This window comes from Acartia tonsa, chromosome 12, assembly GCF_053477335.1.
Source record: "Acartia tonsa isolate MP-2025a chromosome 12, ASM5347733v1, whole genome shotgun sequence".
NCBI classification, from domain to species: Eukaryota; Metazoa; Arthropoda; class Copepoda; order Calanoida; family Acartiidae; genus Acartia; species Acartia tonsa.
Window position 1 is genome coordinate 47685987 of NC_137271.1, and position 25628 is coordinate 47711614.

Here is a 25628-nt window from a genome sequence, read left to right on the forward strand (position 1 = left end):
TGACAAGACTTTGCTTAGTGAGTTATCTTTTTAGTTAATCAGCCACTCTAGAACTAGGGAATGTCTGTATATGTGTTTTAGTTAAAAAAAAAACAGGTTTAATATGAGTTACCTTATATAAAGTTGGATTTTTTAAAAAAATTTCTAAAACTACTTAACTTATTGAGTTCTTCTTTATACAGTAGAAGATTCACATAGATTATTTCATTTTTAACAGCAAACCTTTAGATATTTCTGCCCCTTTCTTACCCCTACAGCAGTAGATGCTATGGTTGCAGTTGCCAGTATTTCAATTAAGCAGCGGCCATTGTCCTATCCCTATAAACCTCTGGTTTTTAAATATGTGTGTGTATGTATGAGTGTGTGTGTGTTTGGGTTTTTGTGTCTAAGGATGTGTGTGTGTATGTGAGTATGTGTGGGTGTGTGTGCGTGGATTTTGTGTGTGTGAATTTGCATGGATTTTGTGTGTGTGTGAGTGTGTGTGTTGATGTGTGTGTGATGTATGTTAAGTGGTGTGGTGTGGTGGTGCGTAAGCGTGTGTATATGTGTATGTGTGTTGTGGTTTGCTGGTGTGTGTGTATGCTTGTGTGAGTGTGTTGTGGGGTGGTGTGTGTAAGTATGTGGGTGTGAATGAATATGTGTGTATGAGAGTGTTTGTATGTATGTGTGTTTGTGTGTGTGTTGGTGTGTATAGATATTGACCTATACTTGACCTAGAGTTAACTTTCTAAAACCTAAAAAAAACTGTAAATCACAGATTTTATTATTTTACTTTCTATTTTTACTCACACTCAGTTCTATATCATCTGTGAACATGAAAAGACTTAGCTTAGTGAGTTATCTTTTTAAGTAGCAAAGCTACTCTTTAATTAAAATTGTCCGTCTATCAGTCCGTAACATTATGGTGAAAACATAATTTTAACGGTCTTTTCTTTGGGGTGCTATATCAATTCCTAGATTTTTAAGTTTTTGTGATTTTCTCAATTCCTTTTAAAGATAGATGGTAGAGATATTAGAGGTTAATCAATTTTAGATTCTACTTTTTTTCACGAAGTTTCAATAAGAATTGTCTATCAATAGAGGTGTTAGATTGATTCCTAGTTTTTGTGATTTTAAACGTTGCATAATTTAAAAGGTTTCCTGTTGTACCTATTTTATCATGTTAAATGTTTTTTTTTATTACTGCTCTATAGTAATTTTTTTCCTAATATCCATTCATAATTTTTGAGCTTTGCTACTTATGGATGTTGTAATCCTTGTTTAGTTATTCACTTCTTTCTCACTAAGGGAATGTCTGTGTGAGTTAAAAATGATTAGCTTAAAGTTAAAGATATCATAAATAAAAGTAACAGGATGTTTGTCTGTGTGTCTTTTTGTCTAAATTTTGTAGCTACTAATAGATCCAGGGAAAGTTTATAAGCATTTTTGAGAGAAGTTGCCCCTACAAAAAAATGTCCCCTAGTATACTCACAAAACCTATTATATAAAGTAGTAAGGTCCGTTTGTCTTTAGCAAAGGATCTCAATAACCACTGAACAGATATAGTTCTCCTTTACATTGAAGCTTCTTTTAGGTCCAGGGAAGGTTTTTTAACTATTTTAGGGGATGGTATCTTATCTCTCCCAAAATAAATTTAAATGGGGGTGTTAACACTCCCCCCCCACCCCATCTCAAAGGCCACAAGAGGCTTCTAGAAGCATATCTGTATTTAATATAAAACTACAAATAACTTGATTTTATCCATTTTCCAGATTAATTTAGTAATTCAAAAAGCATTGAATACATTTGTCTCTCCTTTTTTACAATACAATCCTAACCCTAAAATTCTGTATTGTTCTTTAATCAAAATTAAGATTCCAAGGAAAAATATAGTAATCTGAGTTAAGTAAAATTGGCTATTTAGTCTTTAAAATGTAATTTATTTTTTAGTTTTGTTTGCTGTGTTTCACAACTGGTAGTTTTACAGAGAAAATTCAGGTACTGCACATAAAAAAACAAAAATTAAAGTGTTTATTTTGAACTTTTAATATTATATTGTAAATTAGATAATGAGTAAAAGTACTCTTAGAAACAACTTTATCATTTTAAAGCCCAATTCATAATAGGTTTTCTTATTTTTCATAAAAATCCTTGATTTCTACCAACTAAGTAAAAACACCAAAGTAATAACAAATTATATTTATAAAGTATGGCCCAATTTATTCTAAAACTTTTTATTTAATGTGATAAAGAAAGATGTAGGGGCTTAATAAAAGGGGTGGGGGGAGTAAGAGAGAAAGGTATGTCTAGTTTCTAACTGGAATTTTATGAAATAGGAACCAAAATAGACTTTTTATAAACTATGTACTATGTAAATCTATATAAATAAGTTTTTTATATTATCTGACTTTGATATTTTAGCAAGAGCTTTATTGGCATATTCAAAGAAATGTCAATTGTTAAAAATGATTTTCTCAATTAAGGTCAATAAAAAATAATTTTACTTTTTGGGTCAAAATATAACATTTTCTCATTAATATAGTATTACCTTATTACTATAATATTTTTACTTATTTAGGTGAAAAGAGCACCAACTGAATTGGAGAAAGGTAGATATGTGTTTTACATTCATTATGCATGCTGCTTAATTTTACATTAAATGGTAAATGGGATATAATAAATTTGACAAAGTGAAAAGAAAAGTAAAATACTATAGGATTAGAAACTGTTTTTGCAAAATCCCTAAAATATTAAATTTTATTTTCAGAACTATTGCATGAAACTGCAAATTGTGGGGAGGATGAAAGCAGAATACAAGAATTGATAAAAGAATTGATAAAAGAAGGTGTTAACTTAGAAGTAAAGGATACAGATGGAGGTAAAATGATTAAATCTAAATAAAGTTAGTTATGGGGAAGATTTTAGGTAAATAACTATTTCAACTATAACATTTAATTTTTCTAATAACTATTATGCTTATTTTTGTTAATATGTTTAATTTATTGCAGGTTATTTGAGGATTATTTCAATTTATCAACTATTTAAGAGAAGTTTTATGAGCTTTTAAATAGTTGCATTTTAATTTATGAAGCAAGCAATTTTTACACATAATTTGTTAAATATCAGAAAGAAAAAAGAAGGAAATACTTTTTATTTTGATTTGATATCAATTATTGTTTCAAGATATCAGGGACCTTTGTTCTCCAGAATAGGAGAAAAATTAGGATCAAGGGAAAATTTTAAAAAATCCATCTTATCATAATGGTTCTTTATTTTTTATGTGAAAAGCAGAGTGGCAGTTAGTATCCTATGCAGTAACTATTATTTATTTTCAGAATTTCCTCTTCATGTTGCAACACAAAACGAATGCCTATCAATTGTACAACTACTGCTAAAACATGGAGCAAATGTTGATTCTATAAATGATCATGGTAAGTAAAATGGGGTAAAATTATATCGAAGCCTAGTTCACAAAATATTATTTGGAGGTAATCTGATTATTCCTAGGTCAACTTAAACAAGTATAAAATATTTTATGATTATTTTGTATCACATTTTTTTAAACACTGCATGAAATATTTTCTTTTGTAATTCCTCCTTCCCTGATTTCAGGTTGAACTTGGGTGATGCACCGCTATAGTTGGAAATTTATTGCCAGTCAAAACTTGCTCCACTTATAAAGTCTTGAGTTTGGGGTCTGTATAATGTATAGAAATAATATAAGCTAAAAAACAAAAAGGGTGTGTGTCCTCCCCCCTTAAACTTCCTTCACAATCAATTAGGGTTAAACATCTTTAGTTTTAATGAAACCTAATACAGACTATATTTGCTCAAATTCACTTACAAAACATAACATAACATAACATTTATTTAACTTTATCATGGTTAAATACATTTAATAAAAATAGAAATTATTAATTGTAATACAAAAGTAAGGAACCACAAAGTCAACTAGGACCGTACAAATGCGTAATTCCTAATTTGTTTATAAGATTTTGTTAAAATTGGAGATGTAGATATTTGTTGGTTAAGAATTTTAGATAATATTTTCTTTACTTTTATATTTTAATTTAGGTTGGACTAGTCTCATGAGGATTTCCTCTCATGAATTCAAAACCTATTCTGGTTATGTCCTTGATCAACCACCTGACCTAAGAGTAATCAAAATTCTATTGGAATATGGAGCAGATATCAATGCTAAAAATAATGAAGGTTGGTAATATAAATGAAGTTACATAATTAAATGTTGTATATATTTTGTTTAAAAATTTACTTTGTTGAATAATTTAAATTAAAAATATATACAGGGTGCGCCACATAAAACCGGACTTTTTTAAAACGGTCATAGCGTCAAAACTACTTGACTAATCAGGACGTTTGACCCCACTATAAAAAGCTTAGGTAATGACCTTCAAGCACAAAAAAATCTTTGGACGAAGATGGGCTCGTACTCCGAGCTGGCCGCGCTTAAGTTCAACAAGGCAGATTCGAAATGCGCTGGTGATATAATCTGGATTCTCGACTAGGGCCCACTAAATCGGACCTCAGCCCATCTGTAGATGAGGTAGAGTTATGCAACTTGCTGGGGATACTGTTAGATACATAAGTAAGACACTAGAAAAGACTAGAGCTCTCTATCTAAAATGGCTTGGCCGTAGTTATCCGGCAAAGTGAAACGTGGCAGATTTAGAGATGTCAAAAACGTCAAAAATCGTGTAAAATTGTGAAAATATGGAACTTAAAAACTTATTTTAGACTATGGGTTGCGCTGACAACCCTAGCTGAATCTTCATGCCATTTCTTAAAAGGTATAGAACGTCTTTCTAGCTCAACTGTGGTCCAAATAAAGGCCTCCGTGCCAAAGGGTAGCTTGAAAGTTGGGTGAATTTGGATTCTGCGGTTACTCACAATCCTAAGAAAATGTGGCCTCCCAGCAGCCCGATCTTAACTCAATAGACTTTTGGGCCTGGAGCTACTTTGAAGCATGCACCAATAGACGTGCTCATACCACAAAGACCTTCCTAATTGCCACTATCAAGGAGAACTTCGCCAGCTTGGACAGGTACATTTTGACCTGGGACTGCCGGCGGTTGAGGAGGCGGATAGAGGCGGTGATTGATGCTGGCGGCGATTTTATTCATTGATCTAATTGTCATATACCTAGTTTACTTCCCAGTTTTTAAAATTTAATAAAATCTATAAAATTGACGATTTTATGCTAATTTGTTTACAATTTAGAAAAAGTCCGGTTTTATGTGGCGCACCCTGTATATAATCAAAAAAAGTATTTAGATTAATAGAATAGATTTAAATAAAGTTACATTTAGGTGCAACTAGTCTTATGCTTGCAAGAGATCCAGGGGTATTCAATTTTTTACTGGAACATGGAGCAGATCTCAATGCTAGAGATTATGATGGTTTGTTTCTCAGATATTAGCAGAGCTTTTATCTTTAAATCACATTAGTGTGACTGCTGATGCTGCATGCTAGTGTGCAGATTTTGAAATCCATTATTTAAAATTCAGGGTGTTAAATTATTTTTTTTTTGGGGGGGGGGGCGGAGGGGATATGGGGGTGCCCTAATCCCCAAGAAAATACATAAAATCCACTATAGGACTAATACCTATATTCTCTAAAGAGTAGATCCCAATTTAGATTTTGCATACAAAAAAAGGAAAAAAATGTAAGGGGAGATATTTTTTCTACATTAAAAAAGCTTAAAACCACCTCAGGGCCAGTGGGTATATTCCCTGAAGTGTAGAGCAGTTACAGAGATCTTAAGCTAAAGACAGACATCAAGTCTTTTTCCCTTATTATCTGATAACTACCTCTATATGATATTTAAACAAAATATTGAACTAATTTATTAAAATCTAGGAAAAACTGGCCTTATGTATGCAGCTTGTAATTATAATAAACTTGGACTAAAAATGTTTATTAAACATGGAGTTAATGTCAATGCCAGAGATAACAAAGGTAAGTTACATATAGGCTTGCCCTAACCCTGAGGGGCTACCCTGGACCAAATATAACCTACCTTTACCTGATCTACAGTTGAAAATAACACTTCAAAAACTACCATAACTCTTATTTTAATTAATCTAAATACCATAGGGGTTTGATATGATAGAATAGGCACTATGAAGGAAATTCCTGATTCAATAAATGTGTGTAGAAGAAAAATTTTGAAATATAATGGTATAATGGTTGTCAGCAATAGTATTAGTACTAGGAAACAAACCCACTAGGGAACAACCATACCAAAAGGGACAAATGGGGACATCACTTAAGTTTTTTTTCATTTAGATATTTTGACTATAAAAGGGGTGTTTATATTTTGTAAAAATTGGCTTTCAAACTTTGTGCCCAATATATATAATATAGTATAATCTATAATGAAATTTTTATAATGAGCAAAGGAAATCTTTAAAAATTTTCATCCAACTAAAATGTATTTTCAAATGTCCATAAATTTTTTGTTATTGAATCTGAAAGGCTTGAAATTTGGGGTATTGGGTCTACTTGTGGCAGTCTTTCAGCAGTTAAAGTGTCTGTTTTGCCCTATCTTTGATATATGATACGATGTTTAGGTTTGATGAATAAATGAAATTTTTAGCTGCTTTTAGTTACTTTAAATCAATGATATGAAAAAATAGATGTTCACTAATTTTTCTTAACATTTATCTTTTTAGGTGATACTGCGTTGGATTGTACTCGGAAGAAAATCTATGACGAAAATACGCAATATTATGAAAAAAATCCTAACAAAGAAGAAATAGCAGTTATACTTAGAAAACATGGTAATTTCATTTTTAATTAAAACAAAGAATACTTTGATTCTTGGTTTACCTTACCTTACCTCATAAGAGCAAGATTCTCCTTAGATTTATAAGTGATTATCTAGATAGAGAATCCAGAGCAGAATAGGCTTATAATGGGATGCAATACTCTAATGACCAAAGTTATTAGTTTAAGTAACATCCAACAGACAACCATCCCTATGATTGCATGATCTTTGTCTGAGAAGTCCTAATTGTGCATTGTAATGAGTTGCACCTGTTTATGGGCCAATGCATTCCCCCCACTCTAACTAATTAAGTTGCACACATGACAGGGTAGCAGTTGGAATCATTTTTAGTTATGAACCAGTGTCAGGCTCAGATTAGAGCCTATCACTTCTCCCAGACAACTACGGATGCGCTACATGTTGAGCTACAGTTTTGGGTTTGCTACTTGGTTTACTATTAACCCACATAAGTAGCTCAACACAGGGCACATTTAATCTAATGTAAAAAATAATTTATGCTGATGCGTTGTCAGGTTCACCATATTAGTATTTAGATTAGGGGGAGTTTTTACCAAAAAACTGCCACAACTTTTTGCTATGCAGAGTTAGGACTTCCAGGTGAAAGTTGTGCAATCCAAGAGTTAGTTTCTGTATGGTGTTAATTTATCAAATGCCTTGGGTGTTTAAAAACATTAAAAGGATTTGCCCCCCTTAGTTGTTAAAGTGTCATGAACAGCAGCCCCACCTGTATTGAAGTAGGTTAAGGTGGCAGGAGAGCCCTGCATGTGAATTGATATTTAGGTTTTTTTTGTTTTTTGGCCCATATGTAGGTAGGCAGAATTATGCCAGAACATTTTTCATTAGAGTTTATTAAACAGTTATAAAATAAATATTTTGATTATTGATATTGCATTTTTTTTATCAAGGTGCTCCCAGGAAAGGAATTACAGAAATCATTCATGATTTTGCAGTTGAAAGAGTTAATGAAGCGAATACTGTTATATTGATATATAATACCTCTTCTAATATTTTTGAATTTCTGTTTATACTAGTGTTTACATTCTTTTGGACATTACCGCACAATCTTGAGAAATTAATTAAAATGGTAACATAAAAAATCTTTAAATGCATTTTGAGAAACTACCCCTTAGAAAATTAAGTATTTTCTCTATTATTGTCAGTGTCAACCATTCTGTTTTAATGAATATATTGTTATCATAGTGTTGCTGCACTACACACTCAAATATGTTTACATCTATCTGGCTGTAAATTCCAGTTAAGTGCTGAACCGTTTTGGCTCTTGTCTTTAGGGAATATACTACGGGTCCTGTGGTGATATTAAGCTTGTTGGGTGGATCGCCCTCAACCTGCAAAAAAAAATATACCCTGCCCAAAAAATTGTCTTCTTTTTTGTAACCAAAAGGTTACTGCTGAACAGATTGGTCTCTACTCTTCAGAGATTATACCTACTATCCCCCCAAAATTTTTTTAAACAAAAACAAATGAGGGGTATGGGGAAACCCAAAAAAATTGTAAATATTTTTAGAAAATAAAATAATATTTATAGTTTTTGTGTTATTTAATTTGTTAAGAAAATCCTTATAATAAAGTAGCAGGATGTTTGTCTCTCTATTTGTCTGTCTGTTTGTTTGTCTGTCTGTTTGTACTAAAGGACCCCCTTAAGTGCCACTAGTAACATTTTCTTATTCGTAGGCTATACAACTTCTAAGCACAATTTAGAAAAGAATATTATCAACCCTATAGCTTTTCCATCAAGAAAGCCTGTATGTCTAATTTAAACATATATGTACCACCAATTATTATTTCAAAAATAAGGTAAGTAGAATAATAATATCACAAAAACAAGGATGACAACATCCATAAGTAGCGAAGCTCAAAAATTATGATTGTATATCAGGAAAAAAATACTATAAAGCAGTGTTATATAATAAATATTAATATTGGTAAAATAGGGAAATCATCACACCTTAAAAATCACGCAACCTTATATTCATGAAAACTTAAAAATCTAGGAATTGATCTAGCACCACAATTAATACACAAATATTAATGAAACTTAATGAAAATATGTAATACATGAGGATATTCAATCACTGATAATTTCAACCGTCAATCCTGAATAGGAATTGAGAAAACTATGAAAACCTAAAAAATCTAGGAATTGATCTAGCATCCCAATCAACAAAAAAAATAATGATAAAACTTGGTGAAAATATGTAGAATATAAAATAAATTAATCCCTAAAAATTTCAGCCCTTTATCTTGAAAAGGAGTTGAGAAAATCACGAAAACGTAAAAATCTAGGAATCGATGTAGCACCCCAAATAACAAACAGACGGACAGAACAATGTATATATCAGATGGGCATATATAGTGGGAATCTTCACTAAAATTTTCAGCTGTTTATCTTGAATAGGAGCCGAAAAAATCACGTTTCCACCAATTCATTAATTATGGACGTACGGACGGACAGACGGAATTATAGAGTAGCTTCGCTACTAATAATTGTTGTCAAAAATAAAAAGCATGTTTGAAATGGACATTAAGACATTTTGGTTATGATCATAGAATTGCTATTTATTATTTGATCTATCCCTTATCGACAGACAGACAGACAGACACAAATTATATAAAAGTTTTGCTATAAAAAACTTGACAAGCACATTATGATTGCGTAGGAACCCTTGGAGCTTGACTAGGATCAGAATCCTAGACATAAGCCTCACTGACAGTCACACATATTTTTAAACATAAGTTTAAAACGGCAGTTTCAACTTATGGGCAAAATCTGCAATTTTAAATCATAGCTATCCTAGACCTAAACCTAGCTGAAGCCACCCTCAGCCACAGCTACCGAGCTAGGGAAGACAAAGTGAAACAAGAATAACAACATCCATATGCCTAAGACGTACAGACAAAGTAATATATTAAGTAGCTTTGCTTTTAAAAATAAATTTAGATAAATCATGCTAATAAACAAAGCTTAAAGAATGAAGTTGCTAACATTGGCCTAAATGACGTCTTCCAAACTGCTATTTCAAAAATTATTATTTTCTGAATACAAGAAATGTACTATGATATAATCATTTATTTCTTACTTTGTTATAAAGTATATTTGGTAAAGCATGTGGCAAAAAAACCTCCCCAGCCCTTCCCCCTTTTTCACCCCTATTGGTTTTACACCCCTTTTGGTATTGTCTTGCAGTTACTAGTAAAACTTTGCTATCAACAAGTTTAATGATATCAGTATCCCTCAGTAGCGAAGCAGAAAACAATCCTCATAATGTGTGTCTGTCTGTCGGTAAAGAAGGATATCGCTAACCGCTAGAACGATATGGTTCTCAATTACAATGTAGCTTCTCATGGGTCTTAGGATTGTTTAGAACTATTTGGAGAGGGAACCACCAACCTTCCAGGATAAATCGCCTCTAAAAACATAAAAAAAACCACATTAAATTTTTAAAAACTTTTTCTTATTGAAACTTAAATCAAAAGGGGGTTGGAGGTCGAATTCTTCCCAACTAGAGGCCTCTAGGGGCGTAGCCGCTAGTCAATAAAATGGTATTATTCAAAAATAAGAAGAAATTAGAATCAAACATTGAAAATATATCATTCGTTTATTATTATTATGTCATAATGAAAGCATATTATCTATAATTTTAAAACATGATTACATAGTTTTTTTTTTACATATTTACTTTTATTACATCATAATTTAACCCTTCTTTACATAAGTTTGAAAACAGTTAGAGAACCAGGTATTTAAAAGGATAAGACAATGGCTGATAACTTGATGTACATCCCCAATTATGCTACACAAAATTATCCCTTTTGTAGATTACAATTAGGTTGAAACATGTGTGGACACTCAACTAAATTAACAAACCAATTAAAAGAGAGGGGTAGGTTTCTCGTAGAATCCGTAAAGGTGTGTGTTTTAAGGCTTAAAAATAGTAGTAGAACGATAATATTCACTAAATATGTGTATTTCTTATTCAAAAGAACTATAGACAACATTTTTTTTTTTTTAAGTTAACATAAATTTTTATCGTTCTACTACTGTTTTTAACTTATAACACATAACCTTTACGGATTTTACCAGAAACCTACCCCTCTCTTTATCAAAAGTACCCAACAAATAAGTACCCAACAAATAAGAAAACGTTATAAGAAGTCTTTGGGTACTAGTGAAATAAACAGCCCAATGTCTCTTCCCATCACTGGGTAATTTTATTGTTTTCAAAAGTGTGTTTTGGAGGTGTGATTTTTTCTCACTCTTTACTCATTTTTTACATCATCTACTTTATGATTCATAGTTTTTATACAATAAGCTTAACATTGAGCAATATTTTTCTCTAAATAAAATTACATATAAATAAGTTTTTTTCAGTATTTTTTGTATGGTAATTAAATAAATCATGTTTTTTTACCTTCTTACTTTAAGTTTTTAGAACAAATAAGTATTATTTATACAAAAACAAATAATGCAAAATAAAATCATATCAATATTTAAATAGCATTTGAAGAAATAATATAATTTAGATTCATTATAAATAATTGACAATTGGCGTCCTCTTATATAAATTATTAAGCAACAAATAAAATAACATGGTATTAATCATAAAACTTTGGGTACCAGTGTAATTGTTCCATGTTTTCTTAAAACAAGAATGACAACATCAACAAAAGCAAAATTAATTGAATCAAAGATTACAATATAAGGATAAAATATAATTGTTTTAGGAAAAAAAAACAACATTAAAATATATTGTTGATAGAATTAAAAAGAATGTAAGCTTACAGCAAATAATTTGAAATCCTATTGAATAAAAAAATTTTCTATTACATTGAATAGAAACTTTAACTTACTTTGAAAAGATTTTCAGTGAAGATTCTAAATAATTGTTAAAATATCTTTTACATGAAGGACTAAAAAGTTAAGTATTAGAAAACAAATGTATTCATGTATTAAATATTTTTCATGTTATTAATCATATCATTAATAGTTTTGGTTTATTAAAGTCCTTTAAGTTTAAATAAACTTGAATAAAAAAATATTAATACTGCAACACTTACATGATACAATTGTCATTTTAAACTCTATTTGAATGATAAAAAAGAAAATTTGAGAAATTTTGAAAATGTTTTTTACTCTTTTTTTTATCACATATTTCTTTTTCTTATCTAAACTTTTTTTTATATATTTTTGATGGATGGATTATAGCTTTCTTTAAATAAAATGAATTGACATTCAATTTTATAATGATTATAATCAATTTGAGATATGATTTACTAGCTATGTAAAGAATGGAAAAAAAGATTAATTAATATATATTAGTAAACCAGCTACTCTATAATAACGGTTTGTTTTTACGTTCATCCAAACCGACAAATATCCAGTTGATCAGAAATGGTTCTCAGCCATACTAAAAAATCATGTACAGCATTGTTTTACTGACAATTTTCCCTGAATATTAAGATAAAAATCATAAAAAATACCAGTTTTGTTAGTCAGGAACTTTGGCACCTTGTTGCTAACAAAACTGGTTTTAATTTTAATTTTTCATTTTAATATCTGAGGAAAGCTGTCTATAATACAATGCAGTAAATATATATCATTGGCTTATAGTTTATATTTTTTTCTATTATTGCTGCACTATTTATGTACACAGATGTCCTTGTCTCTTTTTTTATAATCATAATATTAAGCAATACATGGTACTAATTTATAATACTGGTGACTGTTATATTTTATTACTAGCGGTTACGCCCCTGGCCGCCTCTAGTGGCATTTAAATGTTTTTTTAAAATTTTTAATATCTAATTTGAGAAATAATTTGTCTATGTTACGATCAGCTGTTAAATTCATGTCTCTACTCAGCGCCACTACGCTAGCGACACTATGCAGCGGAATATTTAATATATTTTCGATTTTTTTGTGATTTCTCTTTGGAGGGTGGTGTTACCCTTACCCAAAATAGTTATAAACCTTCCCGGGACCTTTGAGAAGCTAACCTGTTAAGGAGAGCCTGATCGGTTCAGCAGTTAGCAAGATCCTTCAGTACACACAAAAAGACAGACAAACATCCTGTTACTTTAGTATTAGGATAATACATTTTAGTTTTTATTATATTTACATCGGTGTAGATGTTTTTTGTCAGAAACATTATGGTTTTTAAAAAATAATCTATGATTTTTTTTCTTTTGATTTTGTTGATTTTTTATTGCTTGGTTTTTGTGGCGATTTTACCAAGATATAATGTGCAAATAATTTAAAAAGACACTTTAATACATATTCTTAGCCTAATTAAATAAAAATAGAAAACAATATCTATAAGAACTTTCTTTAATTTAGTTAATTATTTTTAAATAGGGCACTTAAATTATTTGATTTAATTTTCTTTGTTATATTTTTCTGCTGAGCATAGTACAAATCAATAAATAACATAATATGCATCTTAGAACCAGTTTTCTAAAACAAAGACTTGTGACAATAATAGACAATTTTTAATATATATTTATCTTTATGATTATGATAGTTGACTAGTTTTAACTTAATATGTGTTATGTACTTAGCAAATTTTAGGCTAGACTTAGACCAAAACATCACAAAAAAACATCTTATTGTAGAATGTTTCAAAAATCTTAAAAGTCTTTTCAATCATGTATTTATAAATAAAATCAATCTTTTATCAAATTTTGCAAGAAAACAAAATTAAAAATTGTAAATTTTTTCATGCTGTTTTGACCTTAATTTGTCTAACTTCATTTTGCCTTGATTCAAAGTAAAACCTAAATATATACCTAAATATAGAGTAATAGTATAGTATATACCACTTTTATATTTGTTGGAGGGGAGTAATATAATATTTTTTGTTGGACACTATATTAAAACTTCATTGATATATAACTACTTATTTTGATATTGTTTACAATACTTCATAGATTTATGTGTCTTTTTGTTTTCATTTGCACAAGAAAATGTTCATTTTTTTTCTTTTCTGGCAACCAGTATAGAGGTGAGTGTGGATTGAGGGTGGGAGCACTGGTGAGTGGGCGGGCTGGATTAAGGCCATTGCTGATGAATGGGGGGCGGTGGACTGGTCTGACTGGTCTGATGGGGCCCTACCAACATTGATTGTCATTCAGACCTAAACAAATAATTTAAAATTAACACATTTTTAGCTTCAAAAATTCAATTAAAAATTTTAGACTTTTCATTAAATTTCTTTTCAGGTATTTAAACTTCATTAGAGTAAATTTATCTTTTGAAAATTATGCTCATTTTTCTAATGGGGAAAATATATCTCTTAATCACTAAAAGAAGGACATTAACTCTTAAACCCTTTCTTTACCCCTGTATTTAATAAATATAAATCAAAAGAAGAATTTGGTGCATGAGAATAATAGGATAGATTGATTTATTGTTTCATCTCGTATTTCTATCAATGAATCCATGAGTTTGGCTGCCTTAAAAATTAAAAATAGGAACCAAAACTTCATAATTTGACTTGTCTTTAGTAGGCTTGCAGTAAATTAACTAGCTTAGATTGATAAACACAAAATTAAATACATCACAAAGTTACAAATTTTACAATAAACCTACAATAACTTAAAATACACATACAGAGAAAAAAAGTCTAAACAAACATTGTACACAGATTAAAAAAGAAGTAGTTTAAATTTTAGGATTGTCATATTTTCCCATTCAAATTATTACAAGACAACATTGAGATCTAAATAAACCTATAAAAACAAATAATGATGAGTATTTTATAACAGAGCAAATAATATTTTATTGCATCATATTGTAGACAGCTTTCCATGGACATTAAAATCAAAACTATGAGATTTAAACCAGTCTTTTTTGGCACAAGGGCTGAAGGATCCGGCTAACAAAACTTGTACTAATATTATGATTATTTATTTTAATATTCGTTGAACACTGGCTATAATACAATACAATACATGATTTTTCAGTATGACTTAGAACCAGTTTTAATCCAGTGAATATTAATAGGTTTTGAAGTTATACTGAAATATTTTTATAATTATTCAAATAAATCAATATTCAACTGTGTTACATATCACTCTTTTTTTCTACAACATATATGTCTCATGTTCATTATTCAATTTATTTGGTCTTATTTTACTACAATATGCCTAGATATGTATTTATGTACTATGTAATTTCTAATACAATATTTCAATAATATACAAAATAAATATCCTAATATAAAACAACAGATAAACATACAAATAAAACTAAAAATGAAATAACTTTTCTATTTAAATGTGAAATTCTAATTTAATCTTATGTACTTAAAAAAATCTTAACTAGATTGTCTTAGCAAAATAATAATCTTTGCTAGTTTTAGCTTTTTTTTTGCAAATTGTTTATGTAGTTGTTATATCAACATAAGTATGTAGTAATTGTAATATAATACTTTTTATTTTATTATATGTCAGCCATGATTACTTTTATTGAATGTAATTTAGTAGACAATTTAAAGTTATGTCAATAATATGTCAGCCATGACAATAGATGTAGAACATGCGTGGATATTATTTAGGTTGCTAACTCACTTATTGAATATTTCGTTCATACAATAATATGGGGAACAATGTGACAAACAGAGGTATGGGGGTTTCATAAATTTAGCCCGCTGCTGGTTTAACTTTAATAGAGAAAATGAAAATCTGGTGTAAAATCCTAGTAATAACATATCCATTGTCATGACCAATTAACCAAATTTTAGCCATGTTTACTTTTGATTATAGCTGGACAAATCAAATCAAATCAAATCAGCCTTATGACGTCAAATAAAAAATAATGTATTATCCATCTTTTTTTTAGAGATTTCTTTCGCACTTCTCCCCTCATCTACCTCATTTTTATGACGCCACATGGCTTATTTTTTTAGGCACTTTGTTCAGCTACATATTAATTGAGTGAAAGATACAGTAAATTATTTTTTCAATTTTCAAATTGCTTAACCCTTATAGATCGGGGGGGGGGGGGCTAATTAGCCCCCCCCTCTATTTTTTCAATGTCATTATTTTGTAGGTATGAAAAAATCTAAATAAATCTGAATTTCTACATTATGACTTTTGTGTATAAGGTAGAGACCTAATTTTTTTTGTTGTTGAATGCTTAGATATCAATGAACATCTGAGAAAAGTAGTTTTATGATGGATTGGATTATATGATTAAAATATCCAATTGACAGTTAGATTTGCTCTTTAAACTTTGTAAACTAGCTCACTGAAACAAACAATTCATTTCATAATTATAGTAGAAAGAAAAATTGAAACCCAGCAGCCAAGAAAATGTATTTTGAAAAAAATCATAGTAGGAAAGGTACAGCTACGATTTAAGTAAGAGTGGTTATGCACTCACAATACCTTCCTATAACACCCCAGCTAGTTAGTTTCTTTGGTATCCTCAGGTAAATTTGTACCTGGCCTAAGCTAGCTGTGAATACAATAGGATAAATAACTGTAAGGTGCCTAAAAATACTAAATTACATCCTTTTTGTACTTTTTTTGCAGTTTTATCTTAATACTTTTATGTATAACATCTTCAGAAAATCCATTCAAATATATGTTGGAAGGAAATTACATTCTGAAGGATTATAACATTTTGTCATACTCTACAGGGAGGGAGGGGATATTGGACTCTTTATTCTACAAATTATTGTAAGAATGTTGTCTTATTCGTTGGATCAAAATATTTGGAGACTTTAACCCTTAACGGTCGGGGGGGGGGGGGGGCGTTGAACGCCCCCCCATCCGGTTTTTTCTATCTCATTTTCTGTGTGTGAAAGATAAAGAGCCCAAACTGCTTGACTTTTTAAGTATGGGTATGACACATAACTGAGAGTTGGAATTTTTTGAATATCTCCATCCTGGCGGGCACAGGATGCCAGCAAACCTGGCAGGGTCATCTAGGTAAAGAGCAAAAATATTTTTTTGACTAAAACAAAGCATTTTATCATACCAAAATACTAAAAAATCCTCTAGTAGTACATCCTTATATGAAATACAGGTGTTCAAGTCACTTTCAGGTTCCAGGTATGATCCTGCAGGTCCTGATCCTCCAGGTCTCCAGAAATCTTTAAAAGGCTCCTGTGGCCTCAATTTTTGACTTAGAGACTTCAAATTTTAAACTTAAGCTTTTCTTACATGTCTACACAACGTATTAAAATTTCATGAAGACCCGCCGCCGTTTTCCCGCCGACCGCCGACTGCGGCGGCTGGCAGCTGCCAAGTACAGCTGCGTCCGCTGAAATTTATATTTTGATATTTCTAATGTAAAATTTACATAAAGATAAACATTTTCTGGAAAAAAAATTTTCTTCTAGCTTCAAAAATAAGAAAATTACAGCCGTTTGAAATTTTTAAGTAAAAAAAGACCTAAAAACAAAGGTTGTTAAATAAAAGGGTGAAGGAAGCGAAAATTGACTTGGACTTATAAAAGGTCGGAAATTCAATATCAAACAGGGGACTTGCACAAAAAAATTTAGCCCTCTAGCTCTAATAGGAACTGAGATAATTAGGGGGGGCGTTGAACGCCCCCCCCCCGACCGATTAAGGTGCGGCAAGGGGCCCGACTGTAAAGGGTTAATTGAATTTTTGATTTAATGGTTCCTTTTAATTGTATAAGACAATGGACGATATATTGATGTACATCCCCATACATCCCAAAACATTTAGTGGTTAGATTTGGACACTCAACTGCCTGAACCAACCAATCAAAATTCAATAAATTCAAGTCACAAAGTTGTTAAGCCAATAAATAAGAGTACTGAAAATGTTACAAGCATTGGGATGTTTTAGGCTATTTTTCCCCTTTGTTATCCCTTTAAATACAAATCTCTTAGTATTGAAAAAATGGAGGAAAAAAAAAATATCTACTGTTAAAAAATAATTAAAAACACATTGGTAAAAATAAACAGCCACATTTGTGTGACTTATCAAACAAATGTCTTAAAACTTATCAGTAACTTTTTTCAGTAATTGAAATACTTTCCGACTTTTTGCAATTTTACGCACTTTAAACTTTAAAGTTTTGTTGTTAAGCTTTGTTAGAACTGCCAATTCAAAGGGTGGTTGGTTGATTTAGGGTCGGATTTTGTACACAAAGGAGGTAGGGGACAGTGGGTTGTTCATGACACTGGTCCACAAAGTTTCAAACTGACGTTTTTTTATTCATTGACCATTTATTAAAATTTAATTGGTTGGCTCATTAAGTTGAGTGTGCAAATTTACAACCACTAATGTAATCGACAAAAGGGATAATTTTATGCATAATCATTGGGGATGTAAAACAATTTTTCGTCCATTGTCTTATACCATAGGATCCATGGATTTCGGGGATTTTTAGTTAATTTCTAAACTCACTGAAATGTACAATGAACTTAATTAAACTTATGGAAGTAGTATTTCTGTAGTTTTTTTTCATTGCCCTTTTATCGTTTATTCTTGATCTACTGGGTAGTTTAAAATAGGTTCTACCACACAATAAAAATAAAAATTTAAATAAAAAATATGCTAAACTCTCCAGAAATCCTTATAATAAAGTAACAGGATGTTTCTCCTTTACAATTTAGCTTCTTATAGGCCCTGGGAAGGTTTATAGCTGTTTTAAGGGAGGGTACCACCACCTTTCCAAGAGAAATTTTCAAAAATAAAAAAAAACGCCTAGCAGGTAAACAGCTGATTTTAACATTGAAGATTGAAAAGAAAAAATTTTAGTTGCTTCTGGAGGCCTCTAGGGGAGTAGCATTAAGCCATATTTTGATAAAATCTAAGCAAATACTAAAGGCTTGTTTGAAAAGCAATGATACAGTATACATTTATATTGACCAATGGTAAAATGTATACTGGCCTATCAATGGTCATTTGTATTGTATGACGTCATTTTTTATAAGGTTCTATAAGAAGCTTCATGTTTGAAATTTACCGACTAACAGGCGTACTTACACAAACATTTTATTAGTAGCTACGCTTCTTCAAACTTGCAGCAGACAAAAAGTTTATCTGTAAATGCCTCTTAATTTAGTGCCAGACTTTAATTGTTTAACTTTCTACAATAGGTCTCAGGGATCCAAAGGGATAAGATAATGGTATACATCCCCAATGAGGATAAACTAAATACACCTAAAAGTAGATGAAAAAAAATATTGGTTGAGAAGTTTGGGCACTAATAGTCTGTACTATAAAACAATCAAATTTTAATAAAAGTACCCAAAGTTTATTTTGTTATAAAACATTGGGTACCATACAGGTGCTATAATTGCAACACATATTTTAATTGTTTAACTTTCTACAATAGGTCTCAAGGATCTTAAGGGATAAGACAATGGTATACATCCCCAATGATGAGAATCAAATCTACCTTTTCTTTACCCCGGGGTAAATTTTTTTTTGGGGGGGGGTAATGTAAATATTATTAAATATTTCTATGACGACACAAGACTTTGAACTTTGCTTTTATGGCTTTTTCATTTTCATTAGTTTATGATTTAAGAGTTTATAAAAGTTCTCCCCTATCCCTCAGCTTTGAACGGCAGAATTTTAGAATTTTTGTAAGAAATTTTTGTGTATTGGCCTATCTCTGTAGTTATGGTTTATCAGGGATCTTAAGGGATAAGACAATGGTGGACTATAAATTGAATATGATACCCTTGTGGAGAACATAATTATTTATGGAAAGGTTTGAACACTGCTAGTTTTTACCAACTAATTCAGATTACAAAAAGTACCCAAAGTTTATAGAATGAAAATCTTTGGGTACCAGTTGGTAGTATAATTTAAAGTCCAATATCTTTACCCTCCCTCTGGTTTATAAGGAAAGAAGTAAATATAGGAAAAATGCTATGATTTATGTTATTATAGATAAATTGATCCTTTGTGTAGATTATGATTTATAAATTATGTATGAAAATCTTTTATCATTGCTAGTTTGCATCTATTAATATATACATGCAATCTAAGTTCTTAAGATTTCTTAGCCTAAAAAAGAGAATATATCCTTAATAATTAAAATACATATAAAATTTGAAATCAAATATCTCCTCCCACCCTGTAGTTCATAAAGAAAGGATACAAATATAGAAAAAATGTAATTATTTGAGTAAGCTTGACTTTAGAGTTGCGCTTGACAATCGATATCCATTTAAAAAAATTATTTTAAAAATTAAGCTAACTACTTCTAAGGTTGAAAATTAGCTACTATACAGTATTTCAATAAAAGACTATTTGAAAAAAAATATTTTCTATTCTAGGACATATTTTGAATAAAAATAATGGATGTAGAATATACGTGGATATTATCACAGGGGAAAACTTTTTCGTCACTTTAGCTTGGTAACGTGGAACTTGTGTATTGATCAGTTTGTTCATCTAGTAGAGGTAAAGGGGATGGAAATTGGGAATCATAATTTTAGCCCGTTGCAAGTTTCATTTTATTACAAAACATGAAAATCTGGTGTATGCATGTAAGATCCAAGTAATAATATATCCATTATAAACTATATAAATGAATGACCTGCGCTCATGTGCAATGGCTTGTCCATGTTCTGAGGTGCGCAGCTGGGTTGCTTGTCTTAGAGGGGAGGAGTTGGTTGTCTTATGGATAGTCGGTCATCAACGCCTTTACTCTAAAGGAAAAGATAATATTGTAAAAGAAGTCTTTTTCTATATTATATCTTTCTTTATTAAGCAGGACTTATTTGGATTCAGTTTTAAGAGTTTTAATTAATTTTTGTAATATTTATAACAAAATCCCTCCAAAAACAAGGACAATTATGTATATAACTTTGATATATAGTTTCTTAAGATTTAGCTAACAAATGATTCAATTAGGATCTACATTTCATTAAAATACCCCCCTTCATACTGTTATGGTTTTAAGCTATTTTTATTTAAAGAATGTATACATATTTCGTTGCCCTACATAATAAATATTTACAAATTTTAAAACTATTGGGGTGCTTATTTCAACAAAAAAATTAAACAAGGATGATAACATCCATTAAAATTAAACTTAACAAATCTGTTATAACAACAAATGTCTTATCATCATGCCCAGTATTTGGTGTTAGATAGAAAAAATGCTATATGGGTCTTTATACATGGTTTGAAAGCAATAGAACGATTCCAATATGTATGAATTTACACTCATAGCTATCCTTTACAGACATATGGATTTAAATGTAGATTTGTTGGCACTCTATAAAACATGTTCTAAATAAAAGTACACACAAAAGAAATTCTATAATAATAAAACTATGTACAAACTTTCACTAAAATGTACAGGGTGAGCAAGATGTTTTGACTTGCTTTGAAATTATGAAAACAATTTTAACAGCAAAAATTTCATAATTTTAATGTTTCAAGTATATTTTGCGGCAATTTTAGTTTTAAAAGAAAAAAAATTAGAGGTGGAGGATTATTTTTTAAAGGGTTGAATTCTCTTCGGAGGGTTATACTACACTTGTCCAAAATAGTTATAAACCTTCCTAAACCTATGAGAAGCCACACTGCAAAGGAGAGCAATTATTAACAGATTACAAATTGAGAGATCCTTTGGAAAAATACACACACACACAATCAATACATCATGTTACTTTTGGTGTGTAAATATTTGCTACAAGAGTTATTTTTTATCTGTGTGTTTGTAATTCAATCTGTCTATATGTCAATATGTCAATATGTATATATTTCAGGGTCAAAAAATTTAAGGGGAAACATGATTTTCTCAGCTACTATAAAATATTCATCTTTTTTAATGGCCAACCTGTGCAAAGTGCATCATCTAAGTAGGAAATGTCGCAACTAATATTCTCAAGTGGATAAGCAAAATATACAACAAACCATAACTGTAATAATAATAATAATAGTAGTAGTAACTACATTTTTATTAATTTACCTTTTTTCATGGTATCAAAGTCAAACATTACAGTTGCCATTTGAATAAATGTATAATTAATAGATGTATAATCCAGACAACTAGCTGGTTCAAGTGGTGGAGACCAGTTTAGAATGCTAGTATATTACTTTCAGTTTTGTTGTTGTAGGATCTTTGTTTTTTTTTAACGCTATTTGCTGATTTTAAAGACCCAATCTACAATCAGAAAAGGTGTCCTACCCTGTGGACAGAGTTACAAATAGCACATGCCATCTCAATATTCTATACTTTAGTACATATTTATCTACTCATTTTTAAAGTAGATCAGTCAAACATAAATGTGCTAGGTTGGCATTTGTTATGTTATGTCACATTTAACAAAAGTAGTCATGGCCGACATAAAAACAAAAAAGTTATGATTTAGTTAGTCAATAAAATTATAGGTCTTTCCAGATTTTAAAAACCTGTGGTGCCCTAGCGCTAGAGAACTATTCTGTGTAAATAAAACCTAACCTAACCTGACTTAATTTAAAATCCAATCACATGTAAAACTCCATTACCATCTTATTTTCAATACTTAATAAGATGAAATAAATTTCTAATTTGTGCTTTATACATAATTCAAAATACATTATTATGTACAAACAAAAAATACTATAAAAAACATACTTAAAATTAAACTAACAGTAGTAATATAAAAATTAGGGACAGCAGAAAGTGCCATGTGTGACATCATAAAAATATGTCTAAAAAGAAAGGACAAGAGAAGAAGTGAGAAAGAACACCCCTAAAAAAAGATGGACAATAGACATATTTTTTTGACGTCACACATGACACTTTTTGCTGTCTCTAAAAATTATAAGAAATATGCATATTATTAACACACACTTACATGCGTTTTTAATGAAAAAAACATTAAAGTTAAAATTTCAACTATACTAGTATTACTTTTTACAACCCTGTATATGTATGTTCATTAAAATTGAATACTAGTCAAGATTAATTTTCAGCACTTGTACACAACTAAATATATATTATCAAACATGGATCTAAGGGGATAAGACAATGGTTGATAAATTGATGTATATTCTTATGGATGATACTCAAAATTACCCCTTTTTTTTATTACAATTATTGTTTGAAACTTTTGGCCACTAAACCTAATGAATGAACCAATCAACATTCAATAAAAGTTCCCAAATTTTGGAAACATACAAATAAGAAAAATGTTATTATAAAACATTGGGGACTAGTGTAATAAACAGACCAATGTCACCTCCCCCCCTCCTGGCTATTCTTGGTTTGTTTGTTTAAGTGTACAAGTCACAAAAATAAATCTCATTAAAAAAAATATACAAATACCAAAGAAAACATAAATACAATAAATGTACAACATATTTATATACAAAAAGAGGTGGTGTCCACAGGAATATGTAGGGTGTAGCTTCCCCCTTGTGGACACACAGCCCCCAAAATATGGATCTTAGTAAATTCTGACCCATTGATGATTACGATAACAATACAGTAATCTGGTTCTAGGGAGGGTTGTTAACAAACAATTTAGATGCCATTTGCAAAAATGGGGTCTTCAGTCTTTTTAAGAATATAATTTCATACTTTTTTTTGTACAAATTTATCAAGGATGGGACAATTGACAACAAATTAATTTCTATCCCTTCCTCCTTGAATTCTAAAATTAAATACATTTCCAGTATGGCTTTGAAATCTATTACTATCTGCTTGATTAGAACCAGTTTCCAGCCAAACTGAAAATCAAGTATCAAATCGTATAATAGACTGTTTAAATCTTAAAATTGTTAATTTTCATATCCGCGGAAAGATGTCTATAATACAATATGATACCTAACATTTAAAAAAAAACATACATATGAAATTAAATTCTTAAACAGCATGACATCCAAAATGTATTATGTCCATAGAGTTTTCTTGCTTGCAGCTGAGCTGAAGTTACCTTTAACTTATAGGTCTTTACTTGCTATGAGGTTTAGGGATGATTCCTGTAGCAACAAGGCAAGGCAGGAGGGGTTTAGGGGCTGCGGTGGCTGGATTTACCCAACCACCCAACTGATATTACACCAGCCCTACAAAACTAGGCGTTAAAAAAAGAAAGGATATTGTCTCTAAATCATGGTTAACTAATATGAAGTTTAAGATATATTTCTATTTTAAATCATTAATAATGAATTTAAGCCTGCAATTTAAAGGATAAATTGATTATAGATTGATTTATAACCCCAATTTAATGTTAAACAAAGTTGACAATTTCATTGATAAAAATTATTGGTTCAAATGTTTTGATATAATTAGTTTGGGACCTATCATCAAAATGTCATTAAAAGTACCCAAAGTTTTTGGGTAAACAAATAAGAAAGCATGGTTGTAAAACTTTGGGTACTAGTGTAATTTAAAGTTCAATGTTCCCTCTAAATGTTCCTGAACAAAAGCACACAACAACCAGGAATCTAATCAGGAATCTATAGGGATAAGACAATGGCCGATAAATTTATGTACATCGCAAGTGATAATGCACAAAGTTACCCCTTTTGTAGATTACAATTAGTGGTTAAAACGTTTTGACACCTAACTTAATGAACCAACCAAACAAAATATAATAAAAGTCCCAAAAGTTATTAAGCCAACCAATAAGAAAACATTATTACAAAACTTTAGGGACTAGTGTAATAAACAGCCAATGTCCCCCCTACCTGCACACATACTCTTATACACACACAGACACCTACACTTACACACACACACACAAAAACACACACAAAAACACACATATACACATATACACACAAACATACACACAAACACACACAGACATAAACACACACATTCTTTCAGATAGTTTTGCACAAGTTGGCTTTAGCACTAGGGTTTTAGCCAGGGGGTAGGGAGAGGACAATGGCATAAAAATATATTTTCTACCAATTACAGGCTAAATAAATTTGGGTACATTGGACTGAAAAGGTTACCAAAGCTTTGAAAATATTTTCAATAATTTTTAGATTGAAAACTTTGGGGACTTTTATAAATTCTTAATTGGGTACTACATAATAGCAGTGTCCAAATTTTTCCATCAATAACTTTAATCTTTACAGATAGAATATCTTAATTTATAACAATTGGAGGTGTGCATCATCTTATCGTCCATAGTCTTATCCCTTAAGATTCCTGGGTTTTAGAGTTATTTTGATAGAATTATATTAATGGATTTATAATTATTTGGATGTTGCGCCAGATTCTCATGTACTATGGTAAAGTAATGATTGCAACTGGCTATAAAAACAATGCAACAATCCACACCCTTCCTAATGGATGAACGAACTGACAAATAAATGAGGAATAAAGTCAATGCTAAATTGACGACAAATTTTCCAATTTTAGTAGATCCACTTGTATCTTGCATCCATTATTATATTGCATCATTGTTGCAAAACTTCTGTATAACGTCACCTATTAGGGGAAGGAAGGGGACATTGGGCTGTTTATTACACTAGTCCCCAAAGTTTAACAATAACGTGTTCTTATTAGTTGGCCTAACAACTTTGGAGACTGATTGTATGCATCAATTTTGCACAACTATTGTACACAACGTCACCTATTTGTTATCAGAATGTGTGATTTAGACAAATAATTCCATTTAAAATTGCCAAAAATTAAACAATTTCTTTGCATAGAGTTGGCGTAGAACTTGTTTTTTAATGTAACTGAAGGGAAGTGGGTAAGAAGGGTGAGAAATTGGTTGTGAGGAAATTATAATTGTTTGACAGAATAGCATTCCCTGATTTGTTACATTATCTTAAACTAGCTGCTGCACCCCTAGTATCTAGGGGAAGATAGAAAGGGGTAGAAAAATAATCTGAAACCAACCTAAAACATTAATTCAGGTTCCAAGAAAAT

The 25628-nt window shown here is 30.5% G+C and overlaps 2 protein-coding genes across 2 annotated transcripts in view; one reads left to right on the forward strand and one right to left on the reverse strand.

Moving 5' to 3' along the window:
* The first annotated feature begins 1879 nt into the window (after positions 1-1879).
* Positions 1880-8009, forward strand: LOC145333739 (uncharacterized). The gene is made up of 9 exons (XM_080178960.1): positions 1880-1977; positions 2558-2588; positions 2747-2857; positions 3315-3410; positions 4054-4191; positions 5307-5396; positions 5857-5955; positions 6672-6779; positions 7693-8009. Exons 5-9 carry the CDS (start codon positions 4068-4070, stop codon positions 7878-7880), a joined length of 609 nt encoding a protein of 202 aa, XP_080035086.1. The 5' UTR covers positions 1880-1977; positions 2558-2588; positions 2747-2857; positions 3315-3410; positions 4054-4067; the 3' UTR covers positions 7881-8009.
* Positions 8010-10385: 2376 nt separating this feature from the next.
* Positions 10386-25628, reverse strand: part of LOC145333965 (gamma-aminobutyric acid receptor subunit alpha-6-like) — a 162902-nt gene continuing 147659 nt past the window's right edge. Inside the window, exons 19-21 of the mRNA XM_080179226.1 lie at positions 23674-23803; positions 20340-20451; positions 10386-13938 (exon numbers count right to left, since the gene is read on the reverse strand). Of these exons, the coding sequence (XP_080035352.1) occupies positions 23749-23803 (55 nt within the window). The 3' untranslated portion in view covers positions 10386-13938; positions 20340-20451; positions 23674-23748. The remainder of the gene's footprint in view (positions 13939-20339; positions 20452-23673; positions 23804-25628) is intronic.